The following is a 15099-nucleotide window of genomic DNA, read 5'->3' as shown; positions in this document are numbered from 1 at the left end:
CAGCACCCTCACCCCCACTGTGGCCGAGGTCCCGGAACAGGTGCTTCTCATTGGGAGACACGGTGATGTCATCCAGCACGCAGAGCCGGGACAGGCTGTCGATGGTGAAGCCTCTGTAGTAGGGCACCAGGGCCAGCGGGTTCCCCTGAAGCACCAGCAGCCGCAGGTGCTGGAGCGTGCTGAGGCTGGCGATCAGGCTCTGCAGGTCCGTCAGGTTGTTGAAGCCCAGGTCCAGAGAGACAAGGGTGGGCCTAGAAGGTGAGCAGGACTGTTCAGGAGTCAAGAGGCCAGGTGAGCAAAGGGCTGGTGACAGGGATCTGTGGTCTTGCTGCCTGGCCTGTCCCACCCAGCATCCCCCAGCACCCCGTGTCCAGGACAGACGGAAGGCTTGATACTAAGAGCGGGAGGGGAGACTGCCCATCCTTGAATCACATGCCTTGTGCTGCCCTTGACCCAAGTCGACCCCCTTTTGGGAAGGACCTCCTGGTTCTACTGTCCCCTCTCCGCGACACTGCCACCCTCCCCGTGGTGCAGACAGCCCCGTCACATCCTGCCACCACCTGACTTCTATTTATAGGGATCTTCTCTTTTTAGTTAAACATCTTGGTCTCTCCTGGAGAGCCTGACAGGGTGTTGTACATCTAGAAGGTTCTCAACAAAGACTGACAGGCTGGCAAGGAAGACAGAGGGAAGCCACAGCAGGCAGGAGCAGTGGGTGAGGACGGAGAGCTGGGTAGATACGGGGACCCTGAAAGAGGGTCTGGAGCCTCTTGAGGGGTCTAGAGGCCGGGGGACACTTTCCAAGGCCGGGCACGTGCATGACCACAGGAAGCTATCTGGTTCACTTCTTGGGGCCCTCAGGTGAAGAAGATGATGCCCCTGAGGACAAAGGAGGCGCCCGCCAGCTCAGCCCAGTGAAGAAGGCCAGGACGAGAGCTGGGCGGCTTTCCTGCACAGACTAGAAAGCAAACTGATTCCAGCTCTGAGGACAGAGGCACAAAAACACAAGGGGGCGCCCCCTCAGCACAACCTTCCACAACCACAGCCAACGGGCCCCGCGGACGGAACTCAGGTACCTCACTGCATCTCCCTCCCCTCCCTCCCGGCCCGTCCTGCCCGTGGTGTTGGCCACATAGTCAACGGGAAATACACTGGAAGACCGCTTTGTGGGGACCAGCACGCAGACGTCACCCCAAATCAGCCTTCTTCAAGAGAACTGGGGGAAACACCAGCAACACTGATTCACAAGAAGTGTACCCTCTTTTTAATCTCAAAACAGTGAAAGATGGAGGTTTCGCATATATGTTTCCACGAAACCCACACTGAGCTTTAAGCGGGTTACCTCATGGTGAGCGTGTTTTCCAAATGAAAAATCAGAACACTTGGTAACTCAGTCCACAGCACGAGTCTGAAACCAGCTGTCAGAGGAAGTCCAAAGTGTCATCTCCTTCCTGCGCTATGTTCCCTGACAGCTACAGTCTATGGACAAGGGGTCCCGAATCGTATGCAGCCAAGACTGTAGAGGCAGCTTGGCCAAGAGCAGGAGGAAGGAGGAGGAAATTACGGTCAGAGAGAGGAACCTTCCAAGAGTGTACATGGTCGGGTCACCCAGGAGAGCATTCCTAGGTTACCCAGGAGAGCAGGGAAGTGACATTGACCTTCGCCTTCTGCCCCTTCCGGGCTGTGAAGGGAACGACAGCGAGCCTAAGCCCATGGAAGTGCTACCCAGGATGCTGAAACCCTGGGAATCTTCCGGCATGCTCTGACAAGCCTTCCTGGCCCCCCTTCCTCTAATGGCCTTTCACAGGGGGGTCTGATCCCCTCTTACTTCTCAGATCCAGGGTGTTCAGCTTCCCACTGCTCACCCACCAAGGAGACAAAGTCAAACATCGATAACTGGGAGGTGACTATCCTGCACAACCTCAAATGCACACTGACCTTTCAATCCCAGTGGGACATCCAGATCCCACCCAGAGCTGTCCGCACGCAGGGCAGCGGTGCCCACTTCGGGGCAGTGTCGCCCCCTAGTGGACATTTGGCACTGTCTGGAAACATTTTGGTTGCGAGAATCGGTGTGGGTGGGTGCTCCTGGCATCTGTGGGTGGAGGCCAGGGATGCTGCTCAACAGCCTATGGTGCAGAAGACAGCCCCACAGCGAAGAATGATCCAGCCTAAACGTCACCAGTGCCCAAGTCCCCACGCTAAAGCACGGCATCAAAGCCAAAGGTCTCACTCACTCCCACTACCTCTTGGTACCCGCTGCTGGGCTTCAGTGGGATTTTTTATTGGGTCAGAGAAATAAATCCTAGGTCTGGAGTTGGCCGCCAACCAGGAGTTCTTATAGCAAAGAGCAAAGTTGGGATCGTCAAGCCGCCAGGGTAGAATCACCCAGATCTAAGGCTTAATGCTTCCTCTCTCTTTCCATTTGGGGCTCTTGAGTTACCAGTGATCCGCGGTGACATACAGACTTTCCAAGGGGCCCAGAAGTTTGTTGTGACCTAAGCCCAAGTGCTGGAGGCACGGGGGTGGGCGGGCACACAGACACTCCATGCTGGTGACCTCATTGCCGTAGAGCTCCAACACCTGCGACAGAGCAGAGAGACAGGGCCTGTGAGGCCAGTCCCACTGAGTCCCCAGCCTTCCTTCCACCTGGGACACCGAGGGGAGAAGTTATGACTCACTCATGCCACGCCTCCCTGCGTCCAACTGGACTCCCTTTCAAACATCCGGGAAGAAAGTATGCCTGCGGCAGGTGTTGGAAAGTTTCTTTTCCTTTTGTGGAGGAAACTTTAAAGTTTGGAATGGGAGGTGATGTTGGAGAGGGTGGGAGGGGACACAAATAACATCTTGGCAACTTGTCAACCCCTGGCAATGCATCTCTGGGAAAGCCAAAGGGACACCGGAAGGAATAGGAATAAACTCAAAGATAACAGCCAACACTCGCCTTTCTCCACCAAGGCCCTGCCTGGTTTTTTCTTGAGAATGGCATTGAGCCATATTTCTGAGTCCCTTCTGCCACTAAGTCTACTAATGTCAACATTTAATTTAAAATTGAGACCATTTTGACATGCTCAGCTGAAGACTCATAACAAAGCCTGGCCTACAGTCATTCATTCATTCATTCATTTTGGTGAGAAAGATTGGCCCTGAGCTAACATCCGTGGCCAACCTTCCTCTATTTTGTATATGGGATGCTGCCACAGCATAGCTTGATAAGCAGCATGTAGGTCCGTGTCCAGGATCTGAACCTGTGAACCCCAGGGCCCTGAAGTGGAGTGCACGAACTTAACCACTATGCCACTAGGCCGGCTCTCTGGCCTACATTTTTTTAAACAATTTTTTATTGTGGTAAAATATACATAACATGATTTGCCATTTTAACCACTTTTCAGCATACAATTCAGGGGCATTAAGTACTTTCACATTGTCGGACAGTCATCATCATTAGCTATCTCCAAAACTTTTCATCACCCAAACAGAAACTCTGTGCCTGTTAAGCAATAACTCCCCATTGCCCGCCCCATGCACGTCATAACCTCTAATCTATTTTCAATCTCTGTGCACTTGCCTCTTCTAGATATTTCATGTAAGCGGAACCGTCTAGTATGTGGCCTTTTGTGTCTGGCCTCTTTCTTTCAGCATAATGTTTTCAAGGTTCATCCATGTTGGAGCATGGGTCATTCCTTCTTTGACTAAATAATATTCCACTGTATGGACAGACATGTTTATCTTATTTGTCCATTCATCTACTGATAGACACTTGGGTTGTCTCCACCTTTTGGCTATTGTGAATAACGCTGCTATGCACATGGCATCCAAGAATCTGTTTGAGTCCCTGCCTTCAATCCATCTGGGCACATACCTAAGAATGGAATTGCTGGGTCATATGGAAACTCTACTTTTTGAGGAATCTGGTCTATGTCTTAAAAGCCTGGCGCTGGCTCTTAGGACATAGCCGCAATGGCCAAAGCTTCTGTGCATGGGGCAGGGCCGGGCAGGGCCGGGCAGGGCCCTGGGCTCCTTTACCTTGAGAGTGGGGGGCAGATTGACGGCGTCGATCTCCTTGATTCGATTAGCACTCAGGATCAACTCTTCCAGCTTCGTAAATTTCAGGAGGTCTTTATCCACCAGGCTCACCTGGAAGGGAAGAAAAGGTAGCTAAGAGCTCCCGTGGGCAAGGCTGCACTGGAGCAGAAGCCAAGTCTTACCCATCTTCAGAGACTTACCTCCCAACCCCCCGAACCCCTCCCCTCTCCTGGAAGCCTTTCCTGCATTGTTCTGCCAGGATCCAAGTGCCTCATCCTTGCAGTGACCTCTCACCTCTTCAACTCTCACCCCCTCCTCTGACTGTAGGGGTTATACAACTTCCAGCTCAGTGTCCTGTGTTGGTCTGTGAGCTCCTGAGGGCAGGAACCCCATCTTTTTTGCTGTCTACCCCGGAGCCACAGTGAACACCAAGACTATAAGTTTACACAGCAGGGTCAGACCAGAAGCTTCAGGGGCCCATCCATGAATCCTCAGTTCCCTGTGGCCTCAAAGACATCAGAGGCCCTTCCTGGCTAGGCTCTCTTTTCTAAGGTGACCAACTGTGCCAGCAGGCCCAGGATTGAGGGGTTCCCAGTGCTAACACCAGGAGAATCCCAGGCAACCTGGCACAGGTTGCTCCCTCTCCTCATGCCCCAGGACTGTGTAAATTCAGTTTCTCCGGGAAAGGAGAAGCAAGCTCAGGAAGGCCGAGACCAAGTTCCTGTGCAATTTTGGGGCTCTGTTACGGATATAAGTAAAGAAGGCTTTTCAGTACCAGAAATTAATATAGTACTATGCCAACGCCCCCAACCCCTGGTCCCCACAGTTTAAATTAAGCAGAATCAATATGGACCATGAAAAGTCTTGACTAGGACCCAGGAGGGCTGACTGTAGGGTGCGCCAGAAATCAGGTGTAGAAGATACATAGTGGACTCCCCACCAGGGAGAAGGAAGACAACACTTAACAAAGAATAAGTGGGCAGCTGGCCCTGCTTGGTAGGAAGCTGGTGAGATGAATTAGACAGAGGGCCGAGCTATCGCCCCATCCTCCCTCCCACTTAATGCCTGGGTCTTACCACTTACCTCCCACTGTCATGGGAATGGCCTCCCTCACAGCACTCACATGCTTGTTCACCATCCGTAGGGACTTGAAGTAAGAGTAGAAGAAGGTGTCTTTGAGCCTCAGTGGATTCTGGATGGCCAGTTCTCTCAGAAAATGGTCCTCTTTACTTGAGCCCTCCAGCAGAGCCCAGGGCGAGTGGGGGCTGCGGACCAGGTCCAGCAGAGCCTCCCTTGTCTCCTCCCCGGGGCTCGCAGCCTCCTCCTCTCTGGGGGTCAGCTCCCTCCATGTTCGCCAAGTTTGAGGAAGAAAGCGTGACTTATTCTGCAATAGTGGAGGTGGAAAATTTCTCTAGTTATGGCTCAGCCCTCTCAAGGATTCGAAAGTCTCCAAATAAAACAGATTATAAAATAGGAGGATCAAGGATAAGCGTTTAGAAATTTGGATGAGTAATTGATACTTTTGACTGATTATTAGCCATGGACATAACTACAGATGAGAGAAGATACAAAATAATAAAAAGGTCCATTCCTAGCTTTATGAGTTTACTCTCAAACTGGGAGCCTTGAAGATGCAAGTAAAAGTGACTAAACATTTAATGCAAAATTTATGTACTAGAAGCCAGGAGGGGCAAAAGGCAATCTGTGGGAGGTAACCGATCAAGGAAAGGTGTTTGAAGAAGAGCTGGCAAGGCTGGAAAGGTAAATTCAGATCCTTTAGATGCCATAAGCGGATGATGAAAGACTTCGTCCCAGAGTTTACTTTCTCCCATCCCTTCCTCCAGGAGACTCTTAAGAGACATCTAAGAAACCCTAAAGCTCAGCACAATGCCAGGCACACAGTAGGTGCTCAACTGATGTTTGTTGCTTAAACGAACAAATGGATTAGTTCCCTGATTGGTCTCTCAATTTTATACTCTGTGAAAATGGGAACACTGACTTCTCCCTAGGGCCGACAAGTGTGGCCAGCCCAGCTTCCCACCAAGACCACAGAAACCTTTCAGGACCCGCATGAGACTCCTGTGCCCACTTGAGGAGCCTGGGTTCTCAACGTCATGCTCCTCCTCCCTGCCACGTGCACCCAGCTGATGAGGATGGCCCTAACCGCCAGCAATGCTCTCAGGATGAGTGCACACATCAAAGTAGGAGAGAAAGGGACCTTCTTGGACAGTAAAGCGCCATGCTTCGTCTTGAAGCTGTCACAACTATGCCCAGCGCCTTATTTCGTTCTGCCTCCCCAGAGCCCTGGAAGCATGGGGGGAGGGCGCAGATGCACCTGCTCTAGCCTTCCTGAGCCACCACTCGCTCCCCAGGGGAAAGCTTTAGGAGGGAAGGGCCTCTGCCCTCAGAGACACGGAGACAGGGACGGAAGGCGGAAGCCGCTTCTCCCACATCCACCCGCCTCCGTAGCATCCGAACAGGGCCTGCTCAGGACCATCGCCCCCACGCGGCTCGGGGCTCTCGTTCTGTGCTCTGGGGCTCTTGAAGGGTGAGCAGCTCTTCGCCCACACGAAAGCTTTTCACTCCAAAAGGAGCGTGGTGTCTTTAAGAGAGCGAGAGGCCCTGCCCCAGGTCAGTCCGAGGTGCTCAGGATGGGGTCTCTGCCCTCCACCCCCAAGGGGTCAGCGCCCACAAGCCTAGGCGGGTAGGGAGGGGGGGAGGGGGGCCTATTCGGTCCAGCCCTGCAGAGTCCCACCCCCACCCCAGGTCAGGCCGCCCGCTAAACGCCCAGATGCGAACCTCCTCTCAGGTCCTCCAGATCAGCCAACTCCCGGGGCTGGCGGACCCCACAGCCCCCGGGCCAACCCCACCCCGGCCCCGCTCCCAGTCCCCAGGCCCTGGCCTGGCCCCTGATCCGTCCCCTCCGGCTCCCAGACCCCCTGAGTCCCTCCGCCGCCGCCCGCGCCGGCGCCGCACCCAGCTGCCGGTGCCGCACGGGAACTCGCGCAGACACAGCTGCCGCAGGTGCTCGCGGACCGCGGCGCTCAAGGTCCGGGTGGGCTCCTCCATGCCGGCGCACACCGTTGCTAGGCAACCGCCCGGACGCGCGCGCCGGGGCGGGGCATCGGCTCCAGGCGGCTGTGGCCGCAGAGGCGCAGGCGCTCCCGGAAACCACGACTTCCCGGTGCGTGCACACTTCTCCGGCCAGGAATCAGAGACCCGGACTCGGTCCCCAACGACCTGGTTTTCTCTTCTGACCTTATCTGCGCTCGCAGCTGTAAAATTGGGCTAAGAGTACCCTTCCCTCTACAGCCAGGGGGTTATAACTTGCGTAGCTCCCAGCAGGTGTTGAGCGCTTCCCATATGCTAGTCTGTTTCCATTTCTCCTCCGCAGCACCCTTCGAGGAAAGTGCTAATTCTTATCCCCATTTGATCGATCTGGAAAGGAGAAATGAGCGCAAGGTCAAACAATCTTAACACTCTAATCAATGGATTCCAAGGTGGAGCTCTTCATTCGTCCAGTCAGGGGTTTATCACTGTCTCCTGTATCACACATTTCTGTCTGTCTGTATAACCGGTGTGGCACCAAGACCCCATTTTGATGCAATCTATTCACCTCTCCATTCTCAGAGCCTCTAGGCCACTGCTGGCCACACAGTAGGGGCTCCTGGGCACCGGTTGTGAACTTCATGGGATAAGATGATTCTGAAAATTTGGAAATGCAACATCTTTATTGGATTATGATTTACACACTATAAAATTCATCCGTTTAAAGTGTACAATTCTGCAGTTATTAGTATATTCATAGTGCCACTATATTCGTAGTGCAACTATAATTTTCAACGTCTTCTGTTCCCTAAAAGGAAACCCTGTCCCCGTTAACCAGTCATTCCCCATTCCCCCACCCGCCCAGCCCCAGGCAACCACTAATATGCCTTCTGTCTCTATGGACTTGCCTCTTCTAGATATTTCATGTAAGTGGAATCATGCAATCTGTATCCTCTTGTGTCTGGCTTCTTTCGTTTAGCATAATGTTTTCAAAGTCCGTCCATATTGTAGCAGGTGTCAGTGCTTCACGCCTTTCTCTGGCTGAGTGATATTCCAGTGCACGGATAGACTGCATTCTGTTTATCCATTCATCAGGTGATGGACATTTGGGTTGTTTCCACTTTTTGGCTCTTTTGAATAATGCTCTACGAACATTTGTGTTCAAGTTTTTGCGTCAACATATGTTTTCATTTTCATTCCTAGGGTAGATACCTAGGAATCAAATTACTGGGTCACATGGTAACTCAATGTTTAACACTTTGAGGAACTGCCAAATTATTTTATACAGAATCTGCACCATTTTACCTTCCCACCAGCAATATATGAATGTTCTGATTTTTCATATCCTCACCAACACATATTATTTACATTTTTTTATTATAGCCATCTTAGTAGGTGTGAAGTATCTCACTGTAGTTTTTAATTTGCATTTCCCTGAGGCCTGACTAATAATATTGAGCATCTTTTCATGGGCTTATTGGCCATTTGTATGTCTTCTTTGGAGAAATGTCTATTCAAATCCTTTAGTCATTTTTAAATTGGGTTATTTGTCTTTTTATTGTTGAGTTGTAAGAGTTTTTTTTTTACATATTCTGGATACTAGTCCCTTGTTTTATACTTGATTTGCAAGTATTTTCTCCCATTTCTGTGGGTCATCTTTTCAATTTCTTGATAGTGTCCTTTGACACACAGAAGTTTTTAATTTTGATAAAGTTTGTCTGTTTTTTTCTTTGGCCGCTTGTGTTTTTGGTGTCATTTTAAAGAAACCATTACCTAATCCATAAAATTGAGTTTTGAGCATGAAGCCAAGAATGAAAAAGTTAAAATCTCTACTAGGGCAAAAACTTCGAGATGAGCTTTGCTGATCTCAGTTCCTGATAGTCTTTTGTTTTACTGGATAGGCATCAGAGACCAGAGCAGTGGCCTGTACCCTGATCTTTCAGTTGTCATGGATGATGGCTATCAGCACAACCTCTCTGCCTGAGGGTCATCACATTCTTAAGGAACTCAAAAGAACAAAGTTATCAACTTATAGCAACTGTTGGGGGGGGGGGCTCCATAAAATCTACAGAGCATGTCTGAGTTAGTTAATCAGAAGTCATTCAAAGTTACAGAATGGTTTCTTTTCTACAATATGGCTCCCCTTATGTCAACCTTGTGTTGAGCTGGTATCAAATCACCCCTTTTGTTGTTCATCCTCAATCTTGAGGGATTATCCTGTTGATGAGGGGCATAGGTTGTTCCATCTCATTGAACCAGTCTCTTAGTAAGATGGTGTTGCAGGTGGGCTCCCAAAGTTCAGCTTATGTTGTGTAAGCAAGTAACCAAGTATTTAATAAGAAGTATTTCTAGAGAGACAAAAAGAAAAACAAAGTTAATGGTGGGAGCAAATTACAAACCTTTCTGAGCCCAAGTGGCAGCCAGTCAAAAAGGTTTCTAGATGGAAGAGTCAAAGCATCTTTTGCAGTTTGAAGTGTCTGTGATGATGTCATCAGGTGTCAACAGACATGAATATCTCTTAAGTTTATATCAAACTATCCAGCTTCAGTTTGCAAGATTTCAGGAAAATGGCAGGTTCAGTTCTCAATGATTCCAAATGAAGATGATGGGAAAAAGTTCAAAGTATTAGTTTGAAGATTTGTAGCCAGATACTTCAAGAGGCTAGAAGAATTCAGGATCCAGTCCAGTCAACAGATAGAAAACAAAACCTCAAAGACAATTATCAGAACTGGAACCTAATATCCATGAATGTGTACTATAGTTTCTATTGAAACATAATGTATCTCTCTAAAATCACCCTCATTTTTTAGAAAAGATAGCCAAAGTAAGACTAACTGGTTTGCAAAATAAGTTCAGTGTCAATAAACTTGGCCCAATTATTTACATAAGTACAGAAAGAATAACAATTGATTATACAGGTTTTTTCAAATCTGCTTAGCTGGAACTTTTTATGAGGAATCTTAGATTGAACTTTAAAGGCTTCTCCAGGCTAGGAAAGCCAAGTCAAAGACTTGTCATCAGATTTTGCCTGCAATACCCACAGCTTTGGGTAGATTCCTCTCTTCTCTAGGTCTCCAAAAATATTTCAAGATTCCAGGTGCCTGCCAGGTAAGTGATCCTACTTACTTACTGGGTAAGATTGCTGGAATTCATGTAAACAAGGTACCAGGCCAATATTTCCAAATGGCTTTATTCAGAAAGTCAACGCTTATTCCTCAAAAGCTGTCTTGTCATATCTGAATCTGCATGTTTCTCTCAAATATGACATTCCAGTCAAAGTCTTGGTAAGGTAACCAATGTTTCCAAATGTGTCCTGCTATACGGAGAACAGATTCTTATTGAACTTATGCAAATAACTATATTGCCATGAAAACAATACTCATTAGAAGTTTCTAATTCCTGGAGGGATCAGGTAGGGAGAAAAAGAAATGTTCCAAATCTGCTTACAAAGGTATAATTTATCAAATTTATATAAGTCATAGCACGAGAGAAAAAGACTTCCTTAGATCTGGAAACAAAACAGAACATCAAAAAAATCAGCAATATCTCAAATGAAAAGTCATATAAATCATAGTCATCCTCATCAGTTCATTCAGTCCTGTGTAATTCATTCTTGATCTTAATCTTCTGTTGGCAGTTTTATGAGGTCATCAGTTTCTGTATTAGAGTTCTGTAATTTCTTACCCCATTCAGTTTTGCAATCTGAAAGTTTATCAGAAACCTGTATTCTAGCGTGCCAGAGTCCTTTCCATGAATTTCTCTGATGATAAAACATATTTTGCAAAATCATCAGAGTAAAACATTAACTGTCTGTAAACAACAAGATCCCAAAATGGCAACTGACAAAGAAATCTGGTTAATTTTGTAACATACAATACTTTAAAATAACAACCAGAATTATGGCTGACAACCAGGACAGATCAGAATTGTAGGAATGTTATATGATTTTTAAAACATTTATATCAATAACATTTACCGAGATAATACCACTTAAGAAGGTTTATCATCATTTATTTGACAATGCTTCCTATGTAATTTGACAGACCAAATAAGCCTAATTAGCTTAGTGTCTTCCTCCTTATAGGAAGAGAGAAAATCTCTTTGAGAAGTCTCGGGGCCCTCTGAAAATCCTCAGAGAAATTCTCTTCCTTCTTCCAGGCCAAAATAAAGCTTTTATTCAGGATTTGAATATTTTGGTTGGGCGGCGGGAGCTTGTAAAAAATATCGAAAGGTTTTAAAACACTTGGTCCAATAGAAAATAGTGCTCACTCCATTCAATCAACGTGACAACAGGAACAGTCAAGGGCGAGCAGTTAAAACAGTGAAAAAATCCTAACAGTGTTTCTGAACACAGGAAATTATTTTAACAAAACATGGATTTTCTGTCTTTTAGGTAGACTTACTCAAAAATAAAGAAAAAACCTTTTATAACCCCTTTATCAAGAGCAGACCAAAAGTTCAAGAAAATTATCCTTTTGAGAGAGAAGACCAAATTTTAATTTTTGCACCAGCTCATGTTTTTTTTTCACATTAAAACTCATTTACTTAATTGGATTTACTTTAATCTTAGCCAACTTGACCAGGCATAAAACTCCTTTCAGAATTTCTCTTTTACAAACCTTCTATAACTTTCTTTTTCCATTCCGAATTTGTCCCATGCTTCCTTTTTTTTCTTCTAGTACGTTAGGACAAATTTGTCTTTCTTAACCCAACAAACAAAAATATTTCCATTCTTTATACCTTCTTTACTGAAAACATACACTTTACTTTCCCTAGACACAAAGATGTTTGCCTTATTAATTTTCAGTAGCTTTAATTGTATATATTAATTAGAATTTTTAACCCTTACAGACCCTAGGAAAAACTAAAAACAAAGCAATTATGAACTGTCTTTTACATTAGCATATTGTTGCTTGGCAAATTTATAAATACTTTTTATAATTTCTAGAAATATGCTGCTTTGTGGTACAATCTTAATAAAATACAAGATATGTTTACTAATAGACTCAAACATCTTTTAGTTTCTTTGTAATAAGAAGCCAAAGGTAGATAAATCTAGACATGTCTAAGGATAATGTTTCAGTATTTTATCTTATTGGAAAAATGACCTGGATATTCAGTGAGTTTTTTATAATTCAATTTTACCTAGCAACACTTCAAAGTTTCAAGTTACCAGAAAGATTTTGGAAGTTATTTTAAAAATACATGTCATGAGATATCATTATTTTAAAAAGTTCACCCAACACTTTTATCTTTTTCACATCTATTTAGTTTACTCATTCCCAATAATTATTTAGATTGCCTATAAAACTTCATGAGACATTACACAAAATTAATCATTTTAAGTTACTATTTTTGCTAACCAATTTTGTAATAGAGATAACATCAGCTTATTTGACCAATAAATGGAGAATAAGGGCTGCATGTCTGCATCACACTCAGTGCTAACTCTGGAAGACATGTCCATTTAATCAAACCAACAAACCTAAACAAGCTTTCAGTTACCAAAGATTAATTTATATCATGTTAACTTGAAAGATATTTGGGTAAGTTTCTATTATATTTACAATGTATGTAAGTGTTTATTTTTAGCCAATTAAACAGAGCTCTTAATTTTTGGCCATACCATCTGGAGGTAAAAATGCCACACACACATCTAACCTACATATAGACAGACATACCCAGTCTTCACAGCTATTGTTTTGAAAAATTACTGCCACGAATCAGGCACAGTAATACAAAGGTCCCTAGTTAGGAACCCAAATTTTGTTTTCAGCCTTTTTACTAATATTTGTGGAGAAGACACTCAAGATGCTAGATTTTTGATGAGGGCACTCTTGTGGCCGTTTTTTGGCCTTTTCCCTTTTTTTCCTTCAGTCTTAGGAATTAGTGATGGGTTAGATAGTCCCAGAGGATTTGCAAGGTCTCGGAGATAAGGGAAATGGATGGAACCTGAACTGCCTCTAGAGCTGCATTTCCAGCCTTACAAGGATTTTCCAAGGACAGTTGCTCTTGATTTCTCAGAAATCAGGTTGTAATTCAAATGACATTATAGGCTGATCTACCTGTCCACCTACATAATAAAGGCACAGAGAAACCACTCAAGTTTTCTCCAAGATGGATTATCTGGGGCATAACCCATCCAATTGAAAATGCACTCTGACTGACAGGGGGCCAAAGAAGGGTGCAGAGCCCAACCGCGGGCATCAACATAGTTATCAGATTTAGTCAAGTCCCATTCAGCCCAGGCACTTAGTCCCTGAGCCAGCACAAGGCAAGCCAGGGAGGCAACAGGCAAAGGCCTGGAGCGGGCTGGGGCTGGCGGGTCCCAATGCCAGCATTGAGAGTTAAGTCCCTGGCAGAAAGTTTTTCAAGTTTTTTTTTTTTTAAAGATTGGCGCCTGAACTAACATCTACTGCAATCTTTTTCTTCTTCTTCTCCTTCTTCCTCTTCTTCCTCTTCTTCTCCCCAAAGCCCCCCAGTACATAGTTGTATATTCTAGTTGTAGGTCCTTCTAGTTGTGCTATGTGGGACACCACCTCAGCATGGCTTGATGAGCACTGCCAGGTCCTCAACCAGGATCCAAACCAGTGAAACCCTGGGCTGCCGAAGTGGAGTGCACAAACTTAACCACTTGCCCACGGGGCTGGCCCCAGTTTTTCAAGTTTTGATTTTACAGAAGGTCTAGGTTCTGCTCAGGTCCAGCCTGAACTGAACCCCAACTTGGTGACGACAGACAAAGTGACGAAGGAGACAGACAAAGCAGGGAAAGAAGTGATCAGGCCTCACCCTCCCGGCCTCTTCCCAAGGGTTGTCAAGATAAAGGTCATGCAAACAACAGTTCCCAGGAAAGACAGTTTACAGAAGAAATTACAGGTCTCCTGTCCCATAACTGACTTAGTAGGCACCTAAAATACTCAACAAGCTCTTGACAAGAGACAAAACAGGGTTCCAGGTTGTCAGTCAAATGAGTGACCAAGGTGCCAACCTGGAATCACTCCAGGTGCCCAAAAACCAGAGGAGAGCTCCCAGGGGAGGGGATGGGTTGTGGAGCCTGCCTTAGCTTCTGTCACACCACAAGAGGCAGCTGAGATTCCAAATTTGATTGACTAGTCATTGCAAGAGCAATGATTGTGGCCACGTGGTGTTATAGAAAAATACCATCTTTTTCTTTTTCATGGACTCATAACTGAAAGTTGCCCAATTTTGAAGAATGCAGCCTAGGGGGCTGCAGGTGGGAATCAAATTGGTATTACCCATTGTTTCAGAATTGAGACACGGCCGGTCAAAGTATACTTATGCTGAGCTAGAACCAAAACCAAACCAAGCCAAGCGCTATTCTGTGAGTGGATCCCCTAATTCTTCCTTATTATCGAGCGTCCCCGAAACCAAGAACCTCACCGGGAAGGCCAGACAACGGCTTCCTTTGTCTGAAGTCACGGAGGGAGTCCCCTGCCAAACCAAGGCTTCCTTTCGGACGTCAGACTAAAAGGAAGAAGAAATAAGAATTTCGTCACTTGTACGGAAGTTACTCACCAAAAAGACACGTTCCAAACCAAGAAACCGTCTCTCTACTGCAAAGTGAAAATACGCGCCAAGGAGTCGGCAGTGCCAAGCCAGGGAAGAAGCCCAGAATGGTCCCAGGAGAAATGCTCCTGGCAGCTGCTGGACTTGGCCACAGGTCCTCCACACTGGCAAGGGGTTGACGTATCTTGGGCAAAAAGGTCCATCTGGACTTAGCTCCTGGCTGATTTGTCAATTTGTTACCACACCAGCTTTGTTTTGCCCGCCACCCGGAAAGCCAAACACCGAGATGAGGAGATTGCAGCAGAGAGAGAGTTTAATCACAAGGCAGCCATGCGAAGAAGCAAGAGCATGGGTCTCAAATCCACTTCCCCAAAAATAGGGGACACGGAAATTTATGGGATAGGAGCAAGGTGGTCTGAAATATGGAGAGAGGTGATTGGAGGTGAGGAGAGGTGAGAGAATTGATGGTCTGCCCAAGCGTAGTCAGACTTCATGCCT

At 46.3% G+C, this 15099-nt stretch overlaps 1 protein-coding gene across 9 annotated transcripts in view; it reads right to left on the bottom strand.

Annotated features, from left to right (window-relative positions):
- LRRC43 (leucine rich repeat containing 43) overlaps positions 1–14808 on the bottom strand; it is a 29556-nt gene extending 14748 nt beyond the window's left edge. For 3 of the 9 annotated variants that reach the window (XR_011542441.1, XM_070629150.1, XM_070629151.1), the window contains exons 1-7: positions 14611–14808; positions 7983–9422; positions 7003–7464; positions 5150–5410; positions 4027–4137; positions 2444–2583; positions 13–251 (exon numbers count right to left, since the gene is read on the bottom strand). Coding sequence is in view for 8 of the 9 variants with exons in the window: in XM_070629150.1 (XP_070485251.1) it covers positions 13–251; positions 2444–2583; positions 4027–4137; positions 5150–5410; positions 7003–7095 (844 nt within the window). In the remaining variant the exon portion in view is untranslated. Of the gene's footprint in view, positions 1–12; positions 252–2443; positions 2584–4026; positions 4138–5109; positions 5411–6825; positions 6968–7002; positions 7465–7982; positions 9423–14475; positions 14560–14610 lie in introns of those variants that run through there. The other 6 variants (XM_070629147.1, XM_070629148.1, XM_070629149.1 and 3 more) reach the window with 6 other exon arrangements.
- Between the last annotated feature and the right edge of the window lie 291 nt (positions 14809–15099).

Source organism: Equus przewalskii, chromosome 7 (assembly GCF_037783145.1).
Source record: "Equus przewalskii isolate Varuska chromosome 7, EquPr2, whole genome shotgun sequence".
NCBI classification, from domain to species: Eukaryota; Metazoa; Chordata; class Mammalia; order Perissodactyla; family Equidae; genus Equus; species Equus przewalskii.
The sequence above is the reverse complement of the archived record's forward strand: the minus strand, read 5'-3'. Positions and strand labels throughout refer to the sequence as shown.